The sequence below is a fragment of the Ylistrum balloti genome, unplaced genomic scaffold (genome assembly GCF_031769215.1).
Source record: "Ylistrum balloti isolate Yb309-2 unplaced genomic scaffold, AGI_CSIRO_Ybal_v1 Utg370594, whole genome shotgun sequence".
Lineage (NCBI taxonomy): Eukaryota > Metazoa > Mollusca > Bivalvia > Pectinida > Pectinidae > Ylistrum > Ylistrum balloti.
This window is the reverse complement of record NW_026782368.1, coordinates 1-24225: the sequence shown is the minus strand read 5'-3', so window position 1 is coordinate 24225 and position 24225 is coordinate 1. Positions and strand designations below refer to the sequence as shown.

The following is a 24225-nucleotide window of genomic DNA, read 5'->3' as shown; positions in this document are numbered from 1 at the left end:
TTACGACAGGAAATTCAAATTCAAATACGAAACCTTCGGATCAGCATACAATACCGTATATGATGTATCGTGTTAATTTACTAATGTTTGGAAAGTATAACACAACTGATGAAGGAAGATAAATTATGACGCACAACCTGTCAATACTTAGAACCAAAAATCATCAGTGCCTAATTGCCTAGACAAGAAATTCAGCAGCTGGCTAACCATCATGACACTCCCAAAAAAGGATGTCTGGAAATTGTAAGGAACAAACAGCTACAAAATTTGACATGATCTTAGTGGGAGTTTGTCTCTGATGCCTTCCTTTGTCAATTGTGTTACAGTACCCAAATACCAATGAATTAACAAAATGCTTCATTTACAGTAGTGTATATTGATCTGAAATTTTCTGATTTGAATGACCTGATGTAGTTGTACCACAGCTTGATGTGTTGTTTTTTATGATTTGTACAGTGGCGTTCGAAACATGGTCAAATTAAAATCACAACTGTCATTATTTGCATGCATAGTTGTAAGAATTCTATTGACAGCTATATATATATATCAACTGTTATGGTCTGCTTTACAGAATAAACCTCCCCAAATATCCAGGTAAATAGCATTTACAAATTGTTGTGGTTGATTAGAATATCATGGTATTGAACACGCTTGGCTTGAAAAAATGGGGGAATACATTGAATAGTAAAACCCCAAAAAACTCAAATCGTTGGAAAATAAAAAAAAAAATCATGTTAATCAAATCAAAATATCTGTTGTAAGAACTAGCTTTCATGTATGTCATATGAAAGTAAATCTCCTTTCTTGATTTTGAAAAGATTAGTTAGAGAAATTGTGTATTACTTCATTTTCTGCCTTTAAATATTTTAACATTTGTTTCCAAAAATAAATATAATGCTTGCATTAAATTGAAAAAGTATTTGAAGTCAAAGTGATCTTTCAAAGAAAACTTAAGAAACTTTTATCATAATTTTTTTCCAGGAGTTGGTGACAGATAATTGACAGTGCAAGATGGACAATTATCATGTGCTGGAAATCATTGGGGAAGGGTCCTTTGGAAAGGTGTACAAGGGAAGGAAGAAATACAAAGCACAGGTTGGTTTATATATAATGTTAATAGGAATGTATGATTTGAGAAATACTTTAAAATTGATAATACATTAGTATTATACTTATTAAGCCCGATAGGACAGATGTAACAAACCACAGTCTAGAGGTTGTTATACAGGTACACTGAAAGGTAATGATTTCTTAAAAAAGAAAGTTTCCTGGTATTTTGTATATTGTTAGTAGCCTCTGGCAATCCACAATTAAGTGATCATTGATTAGGAATTTATGATCCATATACCATTATATGTTTGAAGTAGATTAATTTTTTTACCATGTCAGATGTTTTTTCACTGCAGTAACAATTACGTGACCTCATATTGTTATGTCACAATAACATTACAACATGTGTGTCTTGCAAAACAAACATTGATGATATGGTTGTATTATATGACAGACAGCTACTTGATAGTTATGTATGTCTTTAATAGGTCGTGGCCTTGAAATTTATACCCAAAGTTGGAAAACCAGAAAAAGAGCTGAGAAATCTACGCAGAGAAATTGACATTATGAGGGGACTGCATCATAGCAACATTATAGAAATGTTGGACAGCTTTGAGACCGATAAAGAGGTAAAGGTCACATACAAGACATTTGTAAAGTAGGTAAGGAAGTAAAGCTCATATAAAGCTTTGTTATGTAGATGATGAGGTTAAGATCTTACACAAGGACATTTCATAAACTAGGCATTATTTTGTGTTCTTCATGGATACATGTAATAACTTACCTTGGTGGAAAGTTGAACATCTTTAGAAAATATGATAATCATATCTTTGGGCAAAGATTTCACCTTCAGTATTTTATTATGATGAACAAATTGCTAGGAATAGATGTAATCAAATGTAAATTAAACAATGTTTCTAAGTATATATATTGATATTTATAGCAAAGTCTAAAGAAATATCATATCCAACAGGTAGTTGTGGTGACTGACTATGCAGAAGGAGAACTGTTCCAGATTTTAGAGGATGATGGAAATCTTCCAGAAGAACAGGTAAAATGATCAATACAGAAGTCATCTCCAATGTATCTCATGGTTTACAGCAAAGTACATGTACATGATCAGTACTTTGTTCTGTAGACAAGTGGAGGGCATTTTACTGCAAGGTACATGTACAGGACCAGTACTTTGTTCTGTAGACAAGTGGAGGGCATTTTACTGCAAGGTACATGTACAGGACCAGTACTTTGTTCTGTAGACAAGTGGAGGGCATTTTACTGCAAGGTACATGTGCAGGACCAGTACTTTGTTCTGTAGACAAGTGGAGGGCATTTTACCGCAAGGTACATATGCAGGATCAGAACTTTGTCCTGTATACAAGTGGAGGGCATTTTACTGCAAGGTACATGTACAGGACCAGTACTTTGTTCTGTAGACAAGTGGAGGGCATTTTACTGCAAGGTACATATGCAGGATGTATACAAGTGGATTTTACTGCAAGGTACATGTACAGGACCAGTACTTTGTTCTGTAGACAAGTGGAGGGCATTTTACTGCAAGGTACATATGCAGGATCAGAACTTTGTCCTGTATACAAGTGGAGGGCATTTTACTGCAAGGTACATATGCAGGATCAGAACTTTGTCCTGTATACAAGTGGAGGGCATTTTACTGCAAGGTACATATGCAGGATCAGAACTTTGTCCTGTATACAAGTGGAGGGCATTTTACTGCAAGGTACATATGCAGGATCAGAACTTTGTCCTGTATACAAGTGGAGGGCATTTTACTGCAAGGTACATATGCAGGATCAGAACTTTGTCCTGTAGACAATTTTACTGTGAAGTGCATGTTCATTATAGGGCCAGTGCATTGTTTTGTAGGCAGCAAGGTACATGTTCATTGTAGGGCCAAAACTTTGTTAAGTAGACAAGTGAAACTTCCTTTAGTAGACAGGTGAAAGACTGATTAACCAGTTAAGTGGTAACTTACGAATGCTATGTTTTATAATCACAGCATAATGCTTTCTAGTTTTCGGAAGTTCCACACAATTCTACAGATGTATTTGATGATTTTTGTTAAAATGCTACCAAGGTAATATTGTAAAAACTAGATGTCATATGTACATGTAATTGATAATTTTACGACAATATTTGTTATAACTTCAAGTACTTTTCCAACAGATGAATGGATTTTTCAAATTTTACTTGTTACAATATTTAATGTGAATGATATATAGAATACAGATATTTATGAAAGACAAACTTTTGTCAGATTAATTAAATGTTGTTTTTTTTTTTTTTTTTTTATATTTTCCTGCTCTTTTATCATGATTTAACTGGTTTGGTTCACATATTTCAATGTAATTAACATTAATTTGAAATAACAGCGTGTATTATGTTATAGTATTTGAAAGTCTGTAAATTATCAAATATTATTGAAGTGGAGATAAAATTGTCAATTAATGCTGATTTTACATAATGTGCTGTCTTTAAAAACCAATATTCATTGTGAAATACACAATACTGTTCATCTTCTGATTGCCAGGTGAAGATGATAGCATGCCAGTTGGTGTCTGCCTTGTATTATCTTCATTCTCATCGTATCCTCCATCGAGACATGAAGCCTCAGAACATTCTCCTTGGCAAGGGTGGCATCATCAAACTCTGTGACTTTGGATTCGCTCGTGCCATGAGTTTCAACACACTAGTACTGACATCTATCAAGGTCAGGGTCACATGCTGCACATGTATTAATTATTGATTGTTGCTCGTCATTTTGTGAGACAAGACTATTCAGCCTGAGGTATCATAGTGAATCTGACTAACCCAAAATTAAGCCTTAAATTGTCCTCGAAGTTTTGAAATCTACTGCATAATATTTAGATTCTCTGAATGTAATCAGTTGTATATTATTATAGCTTGTTTGGCTTCTTAAGATATATCATTTCATAACAGAAATTTGAAATAAACAAACATAAGTTGCATTTTTTCTGACACCAGCTGGCAGTAAACATCATTGGATGTGATAATTTTTAAAGAAATGATCTTTTTTGAAGGATTTATTGCAATACAGCTATATAAATAAGATTACCTTGAATTCCTAAAAGTAAATTATTTATGTAGCTGTATTGCAAATTATTTTCCCTATCTACCTACAAAATTTAATTAAATGATTTGAAATAAAGTCCTGCATAAGGTTTAGATTGACAGACTCAGCAAGTGATTTGTAGCTCATTGGCTATATTCCTTACTCTGGAATAGATGTACCATATAAGGTCTAAATTTCATGGAGGGTTGTATATGCTGAGTTAGCAGCTAAGAAAACCTGCATATATGCCACTGTCTGGGGAGATTTTTGTAGTAGATTGTTTACCCTCTGTCATCCACATGTTTGACATCTGTTCTTAAACAATTCTTATTATTGCTCTTTCTTGAGAAGTACTCCATGGATCTTCCTCAAACTTCCCATTGGTTCTTGGTATTGCTCATTTTGAACCTGCCCAGATAACCAAAATGCTGACAGGCAACCATCATGGATTTTAACAAGGAAAGTTTGTTATTGTTATTTCTGGAAAAGTTTGGGATGGATCTTTTCAAATTTCTTATCAAGGTTTCCCTCGGTTTCAAGGGTGTTATTGCTGTAAGGACTTTTCCAACAAAATAAATGGCTAGCTTAGATTTTGACAATTATGATTTGTAATTATTATTTCTTGAGAAGTCATAGATACATAATTTTCAAATTCTATATATAAGTTTATCTTTGGCTTTATTTGTGCTTAGTTGATTCAGGAACACATTAGTGAAAAGGTTAAATAAACAAATAAGGAATTAATAAAGATCATATGATGGTGGGCACTTATTGATTTTGCCAGGAAATGAACTAGTTCAAAAGAAACTATGGATTTCAAGATATTTGATAAGTAATTTTGCCTTATTTATTTTGAGAAGTGTACCTAAACAGAGGCAATATAAGAGTTGTCTAGAATTTTTGATTGTATTATAATATCTTGGCGGTTGTAAAAGAATTTTGATAAAACTGTACTACATGACTGATTATTTTGTAGGGAACACCATTATACATGTCACCTGAACTTGTTGAAGAAAAACCCTACGACCATACAGCCGATCTCTGGTAAGCACTTGACACCGATGAAATATACTGATGCAAGAAAAACTAATACTGTTAACATTTATTTGAGTGTTTTTTTGTGCTAAAAATATTGCCCTAAAACTAGAAAATTTTGTGCTGAAAACATTATTGTGTTAATTGGATTTTCTATATATTGTTTATTTGGCAATAACTGTGGATTCACTAAGTCATTGTTGTACTAATTTGCCAAAATATTATATTTTTACGAAGATTTGATTGTGCCAAATTAAGTACTTTCATAGAATGTGTATAGAGAATCCTTTGATTATGTGAGTTAATAAGAATTATTGAAGTCATGAAATGAACACTCCACTTTACCTAGATATAGAACTTAGGACATTTCACTATCCTACCAAGTCTTCCTTCCCTTGTTCACATGCATGATGTACATCAAGAAAATCACAAATACAGTCAGTGTAACAAAAATGTGTGTACAACAACTTTATAAACATGTAGATGGATATATCTATCTTCTGTTAAGTTGTTATGATGCTGTCACTTGTTATTTTTTGGTCATTTTTTGTACGTTTCCATTTTATTTATTCACATGTCCATCTGATTGATAATCTGCCATACTTTCTTCCTGTGCCTTCAGTCACTGAACACTATATGTGTATAAACCTATTCTGTATGACTTTGCTTCCAGGGCTTTAGGCTGTATCTTGTACGAGTTGTTCACAGGAACCCCACCATTCTACACAAACAGTATCTTCCAGTTGGTCAGTCTGATCATCAAGGACCCAGTGAAGTGGCCAAAAAATATGACACCAGTGTTCAAGGACTTCCTGCAGGGCCTGTTGACCAAAAACCCCAAAGTGAGACTGTCGTGGCCTGATCTGCTACACCATCCATTTGTAGTTGATGGCGTAAATGGTTAGAATTATTGAAACTACATTGAGTGTATAGTATTTGACTAAGGGAGTTGAATGTTTTTACTTTGATTATACAGAGAGAAATAATATGTGTATTGTATTGTAGATATAAGTGTCCTGATCAAGCACAAAAAAAACATGATAATACTAACTCTGTCAGGGCAATGAAAAGGTTTCTGTAATTGTATATGGTTTTTCTTTGGAAGAAAAAGGGTTACAGTGATAGTTAATGTGGAGAGAGAAAGTCTTATACCATTAGAGCTTTAACACATAAAACTCTTCCTGTTGGGGAATAAAAGATTTTAATGGCGCGAAATAATTTTTAACTTAAAGAAAACTGAGAAAAATACCTATTAACAATTTGTATGTGGGGAGAGGGGAAGAATCTTTCTGGGTTGCTTTTGATTTTTACATCTTCACTGTGTTATTTGGTATATATGTTTATAGTGCGAGAAGAAGATATCAACCTGCCAAGTCCCTTTACACAGCCCCTCACTGCCTCCATGCAGATCATGAAGGAAAAACAGGCCAAAGAGAAGGCACACCCACCTGGCACATCAAAAATACTGGCCAAGGCCAAGCGCAAGGCGATGGAGGAGGAAAAAAAGGTAAGAGAGCACTAGTGTGCCTATATTTGTCCACAATGATGTAACAACTTGATATAATGTAAATATTTTAAGAATGTGTTGATCAATTTTTTCATTGAAATTTGACCATTGAACTAAATAGTTACTTTTTTTTATGAAAAGTATTTCTATGGTTGCAGTTTTACTTTATTTATCAGTTCTCAACAGCTGTAACAACTCCATCAATACATTTTATCTTAAATCTATGATAAAGAAATTTAAAAGAATGTTCTCTCTTCACAGAAAGGAACAAGAGAGATCCCTGGTGCAGAGAAATACAACAACAATGGCAAGGAGGCTTGGGGTGATAAACCTAAAAAGAATGGAGAAACTGAAGACAAACAGGAACAACCAGCCAATGGCAATGGTGCCAAGTCTGCACCAACTGAAGGGGAGCGTCCACCTTCAGATGCAGCTTGGGTCAACACTGGGACCAGTAAGGTGAGCGAGTGCTCGCTTGTTAAGTTTCTTTACAGACAGATTTTTGGATTTATCTGGATTTTATTGTGGTGGTGTAAATATAGCATGAAAAATTTTCAAGATATTTAAGAAAGATAAATGTATATGATATTAATTTGTGTGATATAAATGGTGATTGGCACAGTCTACTGCAATACAATGTTACATTGTTTTAGCAGATTCTTAATATCAGGAAGTTTTACTAATAATTTTGGAATACTATATATAATGTGTACTTGTTTTTAATGAAAGTTACTCATTATGCTTGTAATGTCTTGCCTAATGTTTCTGCATTATTTAAAATTGTAAAGTTTGGAATCAGTTACATGTGTACTTACAATATGTTCCGTTATGAATGTGTGTTCTGCTTTTGTCAAATAAACTGTTATTATTATACAGATAATATGATGTTGTGCTTTTAAATATTGTATACAATGCATGTCATCAATCTTAATACCATACTTGTAACATGATTTTGATTTGCTGTGTTTCTAACAGAAATTGCTTTCTTATTTTTGATTTCATCAGCGAGATGAAGGTCTTGAAATAGAGGTAAGATCCTTGAGCAATCATTATTATTCACTCAATTATCTCAACAAATACATTGAATTGCATAAATACTAGATATTCTTATTAACCTTAATTGAGGTTATATATTGTATTATAACATTTAAAACTTTATGTTTTTATGCAAAGTTAATTGCTTCATGTACACATTGGAACAACACCATTAGTTACTGTTTGTATCCTCAGAATGTGTACCAGTATCTGTATGTAAATTACCTATTTTCATTTTTTTAATTTATAGATATTGATATATATGTAACCTTGCTAGCACCAAGCGACTAGATGTTTTATACTCTGTCTACTACATCAATTCTAAGTTTGTCGAGGTATCATGTCGCCCAGCCCATATCTTAAGATATTGATATACATGTAACCTTGCTAGCACCAAGCGACTAGATGTTTTACACTCTGTCTACTACATCAATTCCAAGTTTGTCTAGGTATCATGTCGCCCAGCCCATATCTTATATTCTTATGTCTGATTGTAATGTAGTTCAATATCATGAAATAATTTGTAGTTACAGCACTTTATTCACATTGTGTAACTTTTTTCATGGAATCATACTGCTTCAAATTGAAATGATTTGTGTGTCATTTGCTGCAATTTGATCATGTATCATAGCATATATAAGGTCTCTTGTTCCTAATGAATTACATTATGTTGGAAATATCTCATTTCTCTTTCTTACGAAGACTGAATTGTGTAGGTAAAACTGAGTATCATTCCTATTATAACTAGGAATGGCAGAGTCTTATGACTCACAGTATACTACAGTTATTGTTCTTTTTTCATTTGAAGTAGTGGAATATAGTTTGCTGATAAACTATTATTATATCAATAGTATTTCAGTGAATTTCAGTTTCAACGAGTCGTGTAAACCTGAACAATATAAAAAATGTGTGAACTTTGTGATGTTTGTAGAACCTTAGCCCTACACCAAGAACTGATCGGATAAGTAAGGACTATGAGAAAGAATACCCGAGTATAGAGATTGAAGGCCGACGCACTGTGAGACGCAGTCCAGACAACAAAAAAGAAAAACGCAAGAATATTGAGAAAGTCAAACTTGAAGGGGAGGTGAGTGAAAACTGAAAGAACCTATTTTAGATTAAAATGGTCTTTGTTTCTTTAATCACATTTACAGACTTAAATTCAGTTATTAAAACTGAAAACTTTTTAGTGATTTTTTTACTGTAACAGTGGAAGAAAAAGTATTTGAGTTAATCATTACTAAGAGTTAATCATTACTAAGAGATAAATGGAGAAGATTTGGCCAAGCCTGGGAAAACACTGGAGTTAAACAGGGTCACTTGGTTATCACAGTTTCAGATATTGATAATGTATAGTATATAAACCTGATTTTTAAAAAATGAAGGAAGTTTTCTTGATAAAGCCCTACAGTCATCATCAGATTTAATGTTTCATGATTCATTAGATATCGTATATAAACATGAGTAGGAAAAATCTTTTGTGTACCCACAAGAACTGAACCTGTTGATTAAAATCTACAGTAAAGGAGTGTTGGATGAAAAGTGTGTTTTAACCATGGCAGAGGGCATTTCTTTGGATAGGAATTTTATTGTAGGAAACAATATTCATTATACATGTGTATGAATAGGATGGATTGAAAAAGAGCACAACTTTAATAACATGTTTATATTTATCTGACAAATTATCTAATTAAGAATTATTTAAGTAATTTTTGACCATTGTCACTAAAATTGTGTATATTTGGTGACCTAGGATGTAGACAGTGACGACGAGTGGCAGGGTCTGATTGATGCCACAGACCAGGAGGGAGACCCAGAGGTTGCTATGAAACTTCTTAAGGATCAGAAATTTCATGGAAAGCTGAAGACAAGGATAGGCAACAGCTCTGGTCAAGTATTAGATGGGATGCTAGAAGGTGCAGCCAGACTACGGACTGTCCTGAGAGTGGTCACTAATCTAGTGACCATTAAGTGGTCAGTTGTAATAATTTAGATATCTTTAATGGGTAAAGGATTTTACAATTTAAAGATTTCTTTTTAATGTATAAAAGAGTTATGTTTCATGAAAATAATTTGTGTTTTTCTTCCAACATGTAAACATTGTGTAGGGGAAATTTAACTTAAATATGCTAAAGACTTTCGGCCATGAAAATTCCATCCACGGAAATGAAATTATGACATATTGCACATTATTGTTTATATCATGCGAAGTTACATAGATGGAGAAAATGACCCACCAACAGTTTGCCTGTTCAAAAAAATATGTTTACAGTAATGGATGACATTATGACCAAGTATTCAAAGTCAAAATAATTTTTTTTAGTATATATTTTATAATTCTATCATTATAGTAATTATCAATGGCCAACAAAATATCTACAAGTAAAGTTGAAATCTAAGATGATGACCTTTTTTTACTTAACAGTGAAGTTAAACTTATCCTGGACTTTCTCAAGGCTCTGTCCATTCCCAAACAAGTCTTACAGCTGATTACAGAAATCCTGGAAAAGTCAAAGGTCAAACAGGTGTGAGAAAGAATTCATTTCATTGTTATAGTTAAAGCAACATTTAAAAAATATTATTGAATACTTACTATAAATAACAATGTGAATTAATCAGTACTTCAAACGGCATCAGGTAACAGGACAATTAATGTGCCTTATATAGATATATGTTTTATATATATTATTAAGCTAAAAGAAGAAAAATAAAGAGTGATGGTTTTTATTGTTACAGCAACCTTGGTGTCAGCAGATATTGATGGATCTAGTGATAGCCCTGAATGCTTACTTTGCCTGTGAGATCAGTTGGTGTGATCAGCTAGAGAAGGAAGTGTGAGTGTGTCAATACTTACAAATATCTTATCAGTGATGTCATTTTCAGGCTCTTTGTGCTGACCTCTATGTGTCTATTAAAGTGTTATGGAATTTTTTATATTGTAACTATTATTACATGAAGATTGTATGAAAGAAAAGTGAAAAAATGCCACTGATTTGCACTGAAAAGCCAAGCAATGAGTTGAATGCACTTGCCCAATAATTTGAAAAGTTCCATGGTTTATATATATATATATGAACCTGATAATTTCAGAAAAATGTCAAGTACAGGTGTATATTCTGAACTGTGTTGGTCATGCAAATATTATTTTTTCAGAATAAGACTTCAAATAAAAAAATGAATGTTGCACTGTTACTGAATCAGTACAATATTAAGTGTATAGTATATATAATGTATATACCAGTATGTGGGTTTGGGTTGAAGGGCAAAGCTGGAACTTGCTTTGTTAGTCTCCCATCATCAAATAATGAAATGAACCAATCATCTGATGTCAGTGGTCCCTATCTATCATGAAACAAGGAAATCTTTCTCTACTTTCCATAGTTTTCTCCTTTCGGTCCTTTGTTATTAGTGTTTCAGGTTTCATTTTACACTAAGAAAGAGATGGCCATCTTATATTTTGAGAGTTACGATTTGTTACCATTATTTAGAGATGAAAACAGATATCTTTATCATGTATGTTGATTAACCTGAAATGATCTCTAGTAGTAATCTAGTTGTAACATGAGATTAAGAAAAAAATATCCTGGTAGACAGTTTCTTACTTCTATGTCACTTCACAAGTCTGTGTGTCTACTGACAATGCTACTTTGAAGGGACATTTAAGCATAATACAATTTAATGCGTGAAAATGTTTAATATGATTAAACATCATCTATACTGTCAATACAACAAATATTGACATGAAAATAACAGATCATGTTTAAATAAAAATAGAGATGTAGATGATGTGACTGTGGGTACAATGATGCCGCTGCAATTTCTTGTTCAAGCAAAGAGATATGTGATTAAAATATTTATGTATATGTAATGTTTTCATCATCAATTTACACATAGCTTGGCTAATGAATTAATTTTGTTGACACAGGATACAGGAGTACTATGATGCTATGCTACAGTTTATGTCCCTATTCCCCAAGTTGGTCTGTCTGCCTGCAGATGAGGACTTAAGACTGAGGGAGCAAGCTGTCTTGGTAGGAATCTATAATTTACTTCTTAAATAAAACCATAATCAGTTCTAATAAGCCTTGTCAATGTTCTATCAGAGTTTACCTCTTGGAAGTCCAGTGTTAGTAAAAAATATTAATTTCCCATTAAAATTTTGAACAAACTGCAGTTGTAAGCATGTGATAACAACATCCTCTTGTTAAACAAACTGTATTAGATACATTTTAATGACAGTTTTCTGTTTGGCGAGTCTGTAATGTATTTTATATTTAACTTTTTAGGAGATTATTAAAATTTTCATATCTTTTCATTCCTAACTAGAAGCATTCTATAAACATTTATCTTTGAAGTAGTGTAATCTATGGTCTGTGATTGCAGTGTGGAATGTTTACATGTGAGGTAATGGAGAGAAACAAGTTACATCTAGCAAACCAGTACTTCACCCAGTTAGCCAGTAAACACACAGCAGCCATAGATGCTCTGCTAGAATGTACCAAACCAGATACTCAGATACTCAAAAAACTCACAGGTAAATCAGAGGGATTTTTTCTTTGTAAAAATAGCCTTCATGTCAAAGTCTGTTATACGTATGTGTTTAACTACGTAAAATTGATAAATGAAAACATGACTGATTGTTTACTTAGAAATGACAATGATGGATGTTAATACTACACCAGTAGTTTATGTTATTTGAACAGTTGGTTTTGAAATAACAAGAAAAAAGATTACATCGTAATACCAACAATAAAAGGATTTTTGTTACTTTGGATAAAAAGATCTGAGATTTTTCTTTTTTATCAACTGAGTGAGAAAGATCAGTTGTCTCTTACATATCAGAATTTTGATAGATAGGGCTGTGGTTGGTTGTGACCATGCTGATATTTTTATGTGGTATGTAATATGAAGACATTTGAAATCAGATATACAGTGCATAGAATTGATCCCTACCAGAGGCAGTTTGTGTTTCTTTGGAAACAAATATTATGGTGTCGAGTTTGTGTTCCTGGGCAAGATACTTTATCCACAAGTAATCATTATTCTGATCGTTAGTTTAACATCTGTTATGTCAACTCGATGTTTCAGATCTAGCTGAAGGTAATGGTAATGCTGCTGCAGAGAGGATGGATACTCTGATACAGATAGCAGTGACCACATTATCTGTTATGGTCACTCTTCCCTTGAGTCCTGATGAGGGAGCAGATGGACGTAGAAAGGTACATCAAGCAAAATTCTATTGACAGATTCTGAAATCAACCATGTTTATAAACTTGAAAGTGTTTTAATAGCATGGAGTAATTTTAAGAGTTGTTCAAGCATTGCCTCTACAACAGATACCAGATCAGATGAGAAATTCATCAGAACTGTCTCAATTCAATGATTACAGGTAGCCCATTATTTGGGAGATAAGCTGGCATCCAAGGGTGCGGAACAGTTAACTGATGATTTTCTGCTATTAGCTCGACACCCTGGCCACTGTACAAACGTTTTAAAGGTAAGTGGAGTTATCTAATATTGTAACAATAAACTGGAAGATTTGCTCTTATGTTTTCAGCTGTGTAAGTTAAGGCACATGTAGATAAAAATGTAAAAAAGCCAAATACATGTACTGTATATTTTAGTCAACACAACTAAGTTTATGTCTGTGATTTCATGGCAGTGATAGATAATGTCTTCTAAAAATTTGAGAAATGTGAAGAAAGAATTGCCAACAATGTACTGGCTAATTTACCTGACAATATATTTTGTTTCACAGGCTAATTTACCTGACAATATATTTTGTTTCACAGGCTAATTTACCTGACAATATATTTTGTTTCACAGACTAATTTACCTGACAATATATTTTGTTTCACAGGCTAATTTACCTGACAATATATTTTGTTTCACAGGCTAATTTACCTGACAATATATTTTGTTTCACAGGCTAATTTACCTGACAATATATTTTGTTTCACAGGCTAATTTACCTGACAATATATTTTGTTTCACAGGCTTATTTACCTGACAATATATTTTGTTTCACAGGCTAATTTACCTGACAATATATTTTGTTTCACAGACTAATTTACCTGACAATATATTTTGTTACACAGGCTAACTTAGGTGATTTAGATGTGCTCACAAGTTTTGTCTGTGTTTTGTGAATGTATTAGCTGATTTACCTGACTGTATTTTTTTCTCAGGTGATTTACGCGTGCTCACAAGTATCGTCTGTGTTCTGCTCATACATTTCTAACCAGTTAAAACACATGGATTCTCTCATGGGTGTTCTCATGGGCAAGGTAAGCCATTAGAAGGATGAAAAAACAGGGATACCCTGAGTATTAGCCCAGTCTTCTGTCTATAAAAGACAAGGGAGATGTGTTCAGTTTTTGGCGTCCATCTGTTTAGGGTGTTGACTTGAATGATATGATGTAAAATAGTAAAATTCATCATAATCTTACGATCAGTTGAGTTTTTGTGGTAGAATATATGAAGTATAATTATCCTTTTTTTGATATGAAGGAAATTGTTACAAATGATTTATTCAAAAGTCTGTGATACTGTAAAAGATCGAGAATTCAGAATGATTTATAAAGTAATTTTTGTTATAGTTGCACTATGATATTGGTGGTGTATGTAAAATTCTGCAGTCTGCCTGACAACAGAAAATTGTCTGCAGTGCCTTTAATCTGAATCAAATGGCCAGACATCCAGTTGTTTTGATTTTCAGTAATTGATGGAAATATTGTATCTTTGTACAACAGGTGGAAATACAGGACATGGAAATTAATTCTGTGATAGAGATGATTCTACACGTGTTCAGTACCATAGTGATACAGCTACAGACGATGCCACAAGTCTTGTCAGAGTCCGCCTCAGTCATGGTGTCCATCTTCCTCGAGTCAACCATTGCTAGTCACACCGTGAGTACTGTGATGTTTCTATTTTGTTGGCCAGGTTGCACATAATGTAAATCTGGGTTATAGTATGGTAAGTGTCCGGCGGGTGGGTGGATGGGTGGGGAAAAGGTGGAAATCAAAACTACTAAAAAAGTTTAGTAGAATCAACTCCTCCTAGAGATCAAATTTTCCTAGAGTTTTTAGGTCATCTGACTGAAGGGTCTGATGACCTGCTGCGATAGCCATCTTGAAAACACATTTTCGAAAATTTGAAATCTTGTATGTTAGGTCAGATGACCGTTAAGGCCCATGCGCCTCTTGTTGACATAGAAGCTTGAAACTCTGTAGGATGTTTATATATATGTTGAAGATGTGCACCTCTTATTATGGATTCATTCAAGACATTTTCTTGATTTTCTGGACTATGGAACTTAATCATTTTCAACAGTATGGCATGGAAAATCCCAAGATGGCAGCCCTTGCCTCTTATAACAAATATTCTACATACTCAACGAATGAAACACCTTTATCTGTCTTATAAATACCATATAACATTGCACTCATCCTGCAACCTGGCCAATGGTGGCTTTGCCCCATTTTTTTAAATTATGAATCTGAAATGTTTTAATTAAATATCTTCTTTTTATTTTTATGAAAAACAGTTTGAACATCCAGTGAAGTTGAATTGTTTCACAGAAAATAAACTTATTTCTTTGTAGGCTGCAGCTGCATTACTGTTTAGTCAAATGATATACTGTGGAATCTCTGTGGAGGTACAGCCAGAGGAAATGTTACAAGCTTGTCTATCTGTCTTCACAGATCTACAACAGGTAAATCAGAATTTAGGTACTTAGCGAAACTCACTGAAATCTTTATATAAACCTCTCCGAAAGGCTTTATGACCAGAAAGTAGATTAAGAGCTGTTAGTAAGTTATTTAAAAAATGAACAACCCAGGTCCAACCACATTAAGTGAAATTGCGGATGAGTTTGAGACAGTTTTGACTTCGGGACTTAGGAGGGATATTTATTTTATCAATATAATAAAAGCAACAGAGTTGTTACTGGAGCAGGAGTATGGGATCTTTGTGTGGCTAGTGGTAAACTTATCCAAATTTAAGTTCTTTATGTTTGTTTTTTCACAAAAATTAAGAAAGCACAATAGTGTACATTCTGTTATTGTGGTTTTGTCACATACATGTATTTTCTTTTCATTTCAATAGTTATATTTCCACAAACAAGCACTTTTCAATAATGGATATGGTTTTGATAGATATGAGAATAGAATGTTTATATCAGACATTTGAAGATTGGCATAAAGATAATTCAATCCATCAGGTTCATTTAGTTATAGCTAACAACCCATTAAAATGTCATCTGTTTATATTATTGAATGATTTCTAACTATATAGAGGCTCTCACAGATTTGTATTGTATTCAAAATTTCAAATGGTGTTCAATTATGTAGAGGCTCCACAGAGTTAAGCTGTACTTTAAATTTCAAATGGTGTTTAACTATGTAGAGACTCTCACGGTGTTAAGCTGTACTTTAAATTTCAAATGGTGTTTAACTATGTAGAGACTCTCACGGTGTTAAGCTGTACTTTAAATTTCAAATGGTGTTTAACTATGTAGAGACTCTCACGGTGTTAAGCTGTACTTTAAATTTTAAGTGGTGTTTAACTATGTAGAGGCTTCACAGAGTTAAGCTGTACTTTAGATTTTAAGTGGTGTTTAATTATGTAGAGGCTCTCAGTGTTAGACTGTACTTTAGATTTTTAATGGTGTTTAATTATATAAAGATTCTCACAGAGCTAAATTTTCCTTTATTTGTAACTTTATAGATATCCCACTGTTATTATCAGGTAAACCTATTGCACCCCTGTATCCATCTTTTGTCTGTTTTCTGTCTTGTGCTATCTGCTGAACATTGTCAAACACAAGGAATGATATCCAATTTTAGGCCAAGGATACCTTGCTTTCAAAACTGACGATCTTTCTCTCTGAAATACCCACTAGAAAGTATATCTTTTTTAGCAGTAGTAAGTATGTGTACTATAAAGCAGTACAGAAGTTTTTATTATTTTTTTTTTTTGTTGCATTATATTTCTGTGCACCAATTTATTTCAAATTTAACGAAGGGAAAGGGATATTATTTGACTCGGGTTACAGTGAAAACTGAAATCAGTTACATTCCTAACAAAATAAAAGGATTTTATTTCCAGTTTGATGATTAGGGAAACAGTATCATTGATTTATAGCTTGTTCCTATCTTAAAGAAGTATTAAGTGACAATGTATAAAATGCTGTATGAGATAAGGATACTACAGTACAACAGTCATTTTTACATCCCAATGTCTTTTCGTCTTCTTTAAAGTCCTTGGTACAATTCTGATGACCCCGAGAAAAGTAATTTATTAAGTGTCAGGTTTGGTTACAATGATCACATCACCAACAAAATGTATTGTACTTTGCTTTCTTTCTGAAAGGTATTAGGGCAATGGGTAGATCATTGCTACTACTTTCCTATCCATATGTCAAACTGTTAATTTAGCCTATGTTTCCTATTCTGGTAAAACACTGTGTTGCATCATCATCGTCGTCGTCGTCGCCGTCGTCGTCGTCGTCGTCATCATCATCATCATCATCAATGTGAGGTGTTGCATTTTATTGTATTACCTGTTGTTTTGGTCCAGTTTGATTTGCTCTAAAAATGTCTCGCAGCTAGACCATTTTTGGAGCAGCAAATACAAGTCAGACTGACCTAGTGTATATTGATGAGCTCCAATCCTAAACCAACTGACTGCAGGCAGCTCCAATCCTAAACCAACTGACTGCCCTGCAGGCAGCTCCAATCCTAAACCAACTGACTGCCCTGCAGGCAGCTCCAATCCTAAACCAACTGACTGCCCTGCAGGCAGCTCCAATCCTAAACCAACTGACTGCAGGCAGCTCCAATCCTAAACCAACTGACTGCAGGCAGCTCCAATCCTAAACCAACTGACTGCCCTGCAGGCAGCTCCAATCCTAAACCAACTGACTGCCCTGCAGGCAGGGTTTAGGGCTTGTACATACTATCCTGATCGTATGAACCTTTAGAGGTGACTAAACTTGCAATTTTAATAGATTCTCCCCTTACTTAATAATATATTTCTTGAGACTTAATTTGATAATGCCTGACTTTTTGGCATAGAGTTCAGTGTCTAGGAGAAGGATTGACGGAATCTCTCAAATGACTGAAGCAAACCAAAGAATATGAAATTAGTACTAGCTTCTTGCTTCCTGCAAGACTGGTGACACAATGGTCATTAAAAGGTATACTACTGTGTCTAGGTTATGATATTTCAGTGTGACAGCACTATTAAAGTATTGTTGAGTGGTAATTTTTTTGTGGACACTGACTCATTTATGAGGATGTATGACACAAAACAAAGACCAAGAGAACTTTTGTGTAGGTATATTCTAAATATCAGACAACATTTGGGTCTAATTACATGCTAATGTTTCATGGTGAGGTCTTTTTCTTCAAAAATGTTAGTGTACAACTGACTAAACATTATTGAAATACTGTTACAGTCAATATTCATTGTCTGGATGCATGACTTGGATGTTGGATATGATTACAATACATTGTTGTTATTTTTCCACAGTCAATATCTGCTTGTGTGCAAGTGAAAAAGTCATAAGCACTCTTCCAATGCACTCGGGGAAAAAAAAGAAAGAAAAAAAACAAGTTATTGATTTGAGTTTATGAAACTCGTTTTGATGTGTATTATGTACAGTTTTGTTTCATTTGATAAGCATTGACAGAAGATAAATTTATGCTGTATTATGCTAGGCTGAAATTCAGGTCCATCAGAAGTCCCACCTGGTTAACATGACAACCTTACCTATATATGGAAAAAAGTATGAAATGGCCTAGTGGTAATAAGTACTGGTAGTCAAGTGAGACAACATTGTGTACATTTATCAGTACCATTTGGAATGTTAATAAAACTAATTTTTATAAACAAGCTAGATTGTTTTTATACATGATAAAATGAAATATAGTTGGGAACATGCTGGGACATTTCCTCATATCTATTTAATTAGAATTTGAAAGAATTCAAAGTTAACAAACAAAAAAGGGTATTTTCAAACTTTAATATCAAACATCATTTTTGTTCAGAATATCCATGTTTGAAATCTAATTTTTGAAAAAAATAAAGCAATGAGAATGTGAAAAGAGATTTAGTTTTAAAAAAATTACCAGTTAAACTGTATCCATATATTCATCTTGAATATTTCGTATCTAATGCAAGCTGAAACTTGAGTCAAGACCCAAACAAGAGGATTTATTGCTAAAGAGACATTAATATATAGCAATTTACTGAGAGCTATAAGGAAATTGAGATGTAAATTTTACAAAATTCTTGTTTTGTGATTTCAAAAATATGTTTTATCTTTTTTTCCACATGTCAGCATCAGTTTTAAGTTTAAATGTGTGAGTTAAAAGGTGTTGTTGTTCATTGTTACAGATCTGTGTACGATGCCCTTTTGACTATGGTGTATTGGATGGTCTGCTGCTGTTACTGTGTGAGATGCTGGCACAGGTAATGGAAGTTTATTTCTTGTTAAGAATTCAACAAATCACTAATCAATTAGCCGACCAAATGCTGAAAACACACTTTTACTTCTACTTTGAATTTCTTGAAAGAAGTTGTATTTGTGTCATACAAAGGAATTGTTTTTTGGAATATCACAATAGTTTTATGCTAAAAGTTGTACATTTTTCAGAATTCCCTTGGGATGGATGGTTGAGGATTGAGTAATATATAACTGTTCTATTTTAGTATGAATTATGATCTTGTTGTCTGGTTTTTAAAGGCAGTACATAACTTCAGCACATGCTCAGTAACATTACATTACATGGACATCATTTCCCTAGTAAAATTTGGACGTTTTAAAGCATTTTGGTGATAAATGTACCACAATGAAGAATTATTAAAGGATTGTATGATAAAAAGAAAAGAAAATTGGATTTGTCAAAAGCAGTTGATAATCTGATTGAGTTCAACTGAAAATGAAGACTTTGTTGATGTAATCGTGATAATCTGCTGTATGGATTGTAGGCAGAAGGCCCTGTAGCCCAGATGTACATAGACACAGGTATATGGGGGACACTCTGGCACAGAGTAGCTCAGGCATTACAGGTGACCAACCCAGAGACAGACACACCTATTCATGACATTGAAGAGGAAGGGGGACCAGTGTCTGGTTTCCATCCCCCAGACTGGACACTTGTGTCCCCACAGGGTCTCATGGCTGTGCTTCAGATGTCAGTCACTGTCTTCACCAAGGTACTTAAGGGTTGTACATCTCAATTCTTATTAAATTGTCAAACCTGCAGTCTTTAGCAGCTTTAATATAGGTGGTATTTATCACAACATGGTCTACTGGCCAAAATCAAGTTCTCACTAAGGTAATGAAGGCAGTATGCTATTGATCTCAACCATTCATGGCTATAAGTTTACTTAAGTGGGGATGTACTTACAGATTAAGGACTATGAATTGCTTGTTACATGAACATTGCCTTTTTATCAAATTCTGTAAGAGAAAAGAAATTGCATATAATCTGCAAATCCTGTTTTCAGGAAACAAACCAATGTATTCCTAACCTGGCTGTACCAGACAGTATTATTCTTCTGACCATAGCACATCTCCTTAACAAAGACTTCCTTGCTGCAATAGTCACCAGGTAAGGACACAATTGGTAGGATTCATCTCACTGTTTCCTATTAGGTAGATAAGCATTTTAATGGTACATATTTTTCATAGGGATGAAATGTGTTAAATGACAAAGAAGACCATTGCACTTACCTTGGACCAGTGGCGTGCCGGGATGGAAGGCCAACAGGTTTATTTCCTTGTCCCAATGTCAAGGTCATAACATTCAAATATAAAAGTACTGATATAGCGCTGTTGTATATGCTTTAATGAAGGGCTACCAGGTTTGATCAGATGAATGACCTTGCATCAGTTCCAAGGTCACAAGTCAAATGAACAATATCTAGGGAAAAAAAGGCATAGAAATAACGTTTGAAAAAAATTTAACTTTGACCTTTCAAAAATCACAGGTGTTAAAAAAAACACAGGTCGCAATGATAAAATGTACTTAACGTAGCAAACAAAATCAGATGACAGTTGAGGGATGCAGACTTATTTTGGATTTTGTTTTTATACATTTTGTGTACAGTTGTGATACAAGATATATTTTGTGTACAGTTTTGATATAGAGAGTATATTTTGTGTACTGTTTTTACATAGAGAGTATATTTTGTGTACTGTTTTGATATAGAGAGTATATTTTGTGTACTGTTTTGATATAGAGAGTATATTTTGTGTACAGTTTTGATATAGAGAGTATATTTTGTGTACTGTTTTGATATAGAGAGTATATTTTGTGTACTGTTTTGATATAGAGAGTATATTTTGTGTACTGTTTTGATATAGAGAGTATATTTTGTGTACTGTTTTGATATAGAGAGTATATTTTGTGTACAGTTTTGATATAGAGAGTATATTTTGTGTACTGTTTTGATATAGAGAGTATATTTTGTGTACAGTTTTGATATAGAGAGTATATTTTGTGTACTGTTTTGATATAGAGAGTATATTTTGTGTACAGTTTTTACATAGAGAGTATATTTTGTGTACAGTTTTTACATAGAGAGTATATTTTGTGTATATTTTAATAGAGTACATTTTGTATACAGTTTTGATACAGAGGGTGTGCAGTTGGCAACAGACATCATCCTCCAGGTGACACAGCTGTGTTGTTTCCCCTTTGCAATAGATTTACCTGATGACCTCCTCACTGAAGTACAGAGGTATACTAATTTTTATGTCTTTTTTTTTTTAACTCTTCACATATCCTTTATTGTCAGCAGTATGTTATCCTTAATTCTTCATCAAAACAGTAATGAAGACTTTTTAAAATCCTTTGATGAAATGTTGTCAAATTGATTTACAATTTCATCATTTAAAAATATGGATTAACATGGAGTGAATAGAGCACTCTCCTCTCTTATAAGTACCGTTTATTAATTATTTTAGAAAATGAAAATTTGAAAAATTGGATGAAAAAAGTATTGCTGGTTCTATATTTGTCTATAAGGTTGTGCGGAACAAGAGTCGATTCTGTTTCTTATTTTCCATGAAAGTTAAAAAATTTTATTGTGTTTTCCTCTTAGTTGCCTGTTCTCTGTAAATATGCTGCCACGACTCTTACATGCCTGTAATAAATACCTGAAGCAGGGTCAAATGGAAATGCCCCTCGGCCTCATCCTACACCTTGTTCTCGGCAGTGATGACTTCATGGACAAGTTCATCAAATCTCTTAAGGATCTTAAGGTGGAACTTTATAAGAATACTTGTAACATGTACAGCTATATTTATTTTACAGAATCAAACTTGCATATAAAATACAATCTATGAAGCTAATAACAAATTTATGATGATATTTACTTACTGTCTGTCCACATTTAAAACTTGTACCTACAGCAGATTAACATTTTGATTCCCAGAAATTTGGTGTAATCATTATTTTTTGCAAATTCAAATTCACATCTAGTCTGTAGATCTGTTGGATAGCAGCAGATATTACAGAAGATTTCATCTGTCTGGATTGTGATAAATTTTTGTATGATTATAGGAAGACTTTTTCATTTGTTTTGCGGTATTTTCAGTTGTGGTTTTGTTTTTCTAGGCCCTGTCATTTCTAAGTAGCTGTGTACAGTCGTCCAGTCAAGAGTCCGTTATATGTGATGTTATTTCCCTGTGTAATCATCTAGTCAGATCATCTAAAGATAATTATCAACTCGTCAAGTCTGTCTTCCATGGTAGTAAGGGTAAGTTTTCTTCTTCAGATATCGTAGTCAGACCATCCCATGATAAATACAAATTTGTCAAGTGCGTCATCATTGGTAGTGAAGATGAGTTATCTCTCTTTGTAATCGTTAATTCAGATTATACAAAGATAATTACCAGTCGTCCCCATTAGTGAGGTTAATAAAATGAAAAGAAAATAATTATATCATTCTCAGTTTTTACATTTTAAAACTAAGTAAGGATTGCAGCAGCATTGAAAATAATGTATTGAGACTAGTACTGCTTGTACCAATTATTATGTGTGTGCCTGCAGGTGATTATGAACCCCTGTCTGCCTTACTGCGACACCGGTCAGGAGTCGTCAAGTCCAGAACATGTAGTTTGATTGGTAATCTCATGAAACATCACGGTCAGTTCTACGCTATCCTTAAACAGAGGTGAGTACAAGTACATTTTAAGTCTAGACTAATTAATAGTAAATGTTTGCTACCGTCTGTAAAAATCAAACTTTTGTTTTTATTAATGAACACAAAATGATATGCCATATAACAACATATGTGAGGAAATAAACCTTAAAAGGGCCAATGTATTCTCTCAAAATGTCAGTAATTAGTGTTCATATCTTGATTCATACACTTTGCATTAATTATTTTAATTTTATACAGTTAAAACAATAAAACAGAAAATGTTCAATTGGAGATCAGATATTACAGTAGTACTTAGCCCAAGTAGGTTAAAATCTGATTTTGTATTGAGCTGAACTGATGAGGCAAAGAATTTAGAAGCAGTTCAACTTGATATTCTTGATACTTAGCAATGTATCCATACAATGTTATCTGTAACATGAATTTACTAAATTTACTTTTGACTATTTTACATTTTAGAGACAAAATCCTTTCTGGGTTGATAGCTGCTCTCAAGGATGATGATCCCCATGTTCGCAAGGTAAGTACTTGTTTAGTGAATAGCGGGCATTAAGTACACACTGACAAACAATATCTCATTACTACTCTTCTCATTCCTCTTCTGCTTGTCTTCTTTTTATGTTCGCTCAAAATTTTTGCGGGAGGCATATACTTGCAGCTTTGGCTGTCTGTCCATTCATGTCTGGAGCAGAACTTTGTCTACAGTAAGGATTATGAAACTTGGAATGTCCATTGGTTAAACTAAGTCAGGGTGCAGTGTTCGAAGTTATTACTGGTTGTTAAAATTTTGTATCCAGAGCATCCTTTTGTTTGCTTTTAAACTAAAATAACGAGTCTTGGTGTATAGATTTGACATACTTAGAGCATGTGCAGTGTTCCAAATTCAGGGCCAGGTGTCTGGTGCTTAACTTAAAATTCAGTTAAATTATGACAATGAAGCTTGGTGTATACATTGGTTATACTGAATGTACAGTACAGAATTATTGTCCTGTATTTGTGTCCTGTAAAGTTGTTTTCAGGAAGCATTCATCAGTTTCATTGATACTCTTTTTCCTTTACACAGCAAACTACCACAAGACAATGTAGTGTATGTGTTGCTATGAATGATATCTTTTTGAGAACTAATGTTCTATTCTTAGGGAGCCAGCTATGCAATAGGAAACGCTGCTTTCCACAATGCTGACCTTTACGCCAAACTTCGACCGGTCATTCCAGTCCTCATGGATCTGCTGCGAGACCCTGTCTCAAAAACTAAGGCTAATGCTGCCAGTATGTATTGTATCTGTTTACGTATGTAGCAGATAGTTCAAGGTTTCTGTTAAATATCAGT

General features: G+C 33.6%; 1 protein-coding gene across 1 annotated transcript; it reads left to right on the top strand.

The window, feature by feature from the left end:
• Nucleotides 1-994: 994 nt before the first annotated feature.
• On the top strand, nucleotides 995-24185 carry LOC132556859 (serine/threonine-protein kinase 36-like; the record flags this gene model as incomplete). Its single annotated transcript, XM_060221301.1, has 29 exons — nucleotides 995-1095; nucleotides 1539-1679; nucleotides 2024-2101; nucleotides 3596-3775; nucleotides 5115-5182; nucleotides 5847-6073; nucleotides 6520-6680; nucleotides 6942-7139; nucleotides 7686-7709; nucleotides 8647-8802; nucleotides 9469-9689; nucleotides 10141-10240; nucleotides 10452-10549; nucleotides 11641-11746; nucleotides 12099-12273; nucleotides 12804-12934; nucleotides 13105-13212; nucleotides 13904-14002; nucleotides 14468-14626; nucleotides 15322-15432; nucleotides 19119-19193; nucleotides 19713-19940; nucleotides 20235-20338; nucleotides 21357-21470; nucleotides 21834-21993; nucleotides 22349-22490; nucleotides 22784-22907; nucleotides 23355-23415; nucleotides 24035-24185. Coding segments are annotated over exons 1-29 (3784 nt in total), but the record flags the coding sequence as incomplete, so codon positions are not given.
• Nucleotides 24186-24225: the final 40 nt, after the last annotated feature.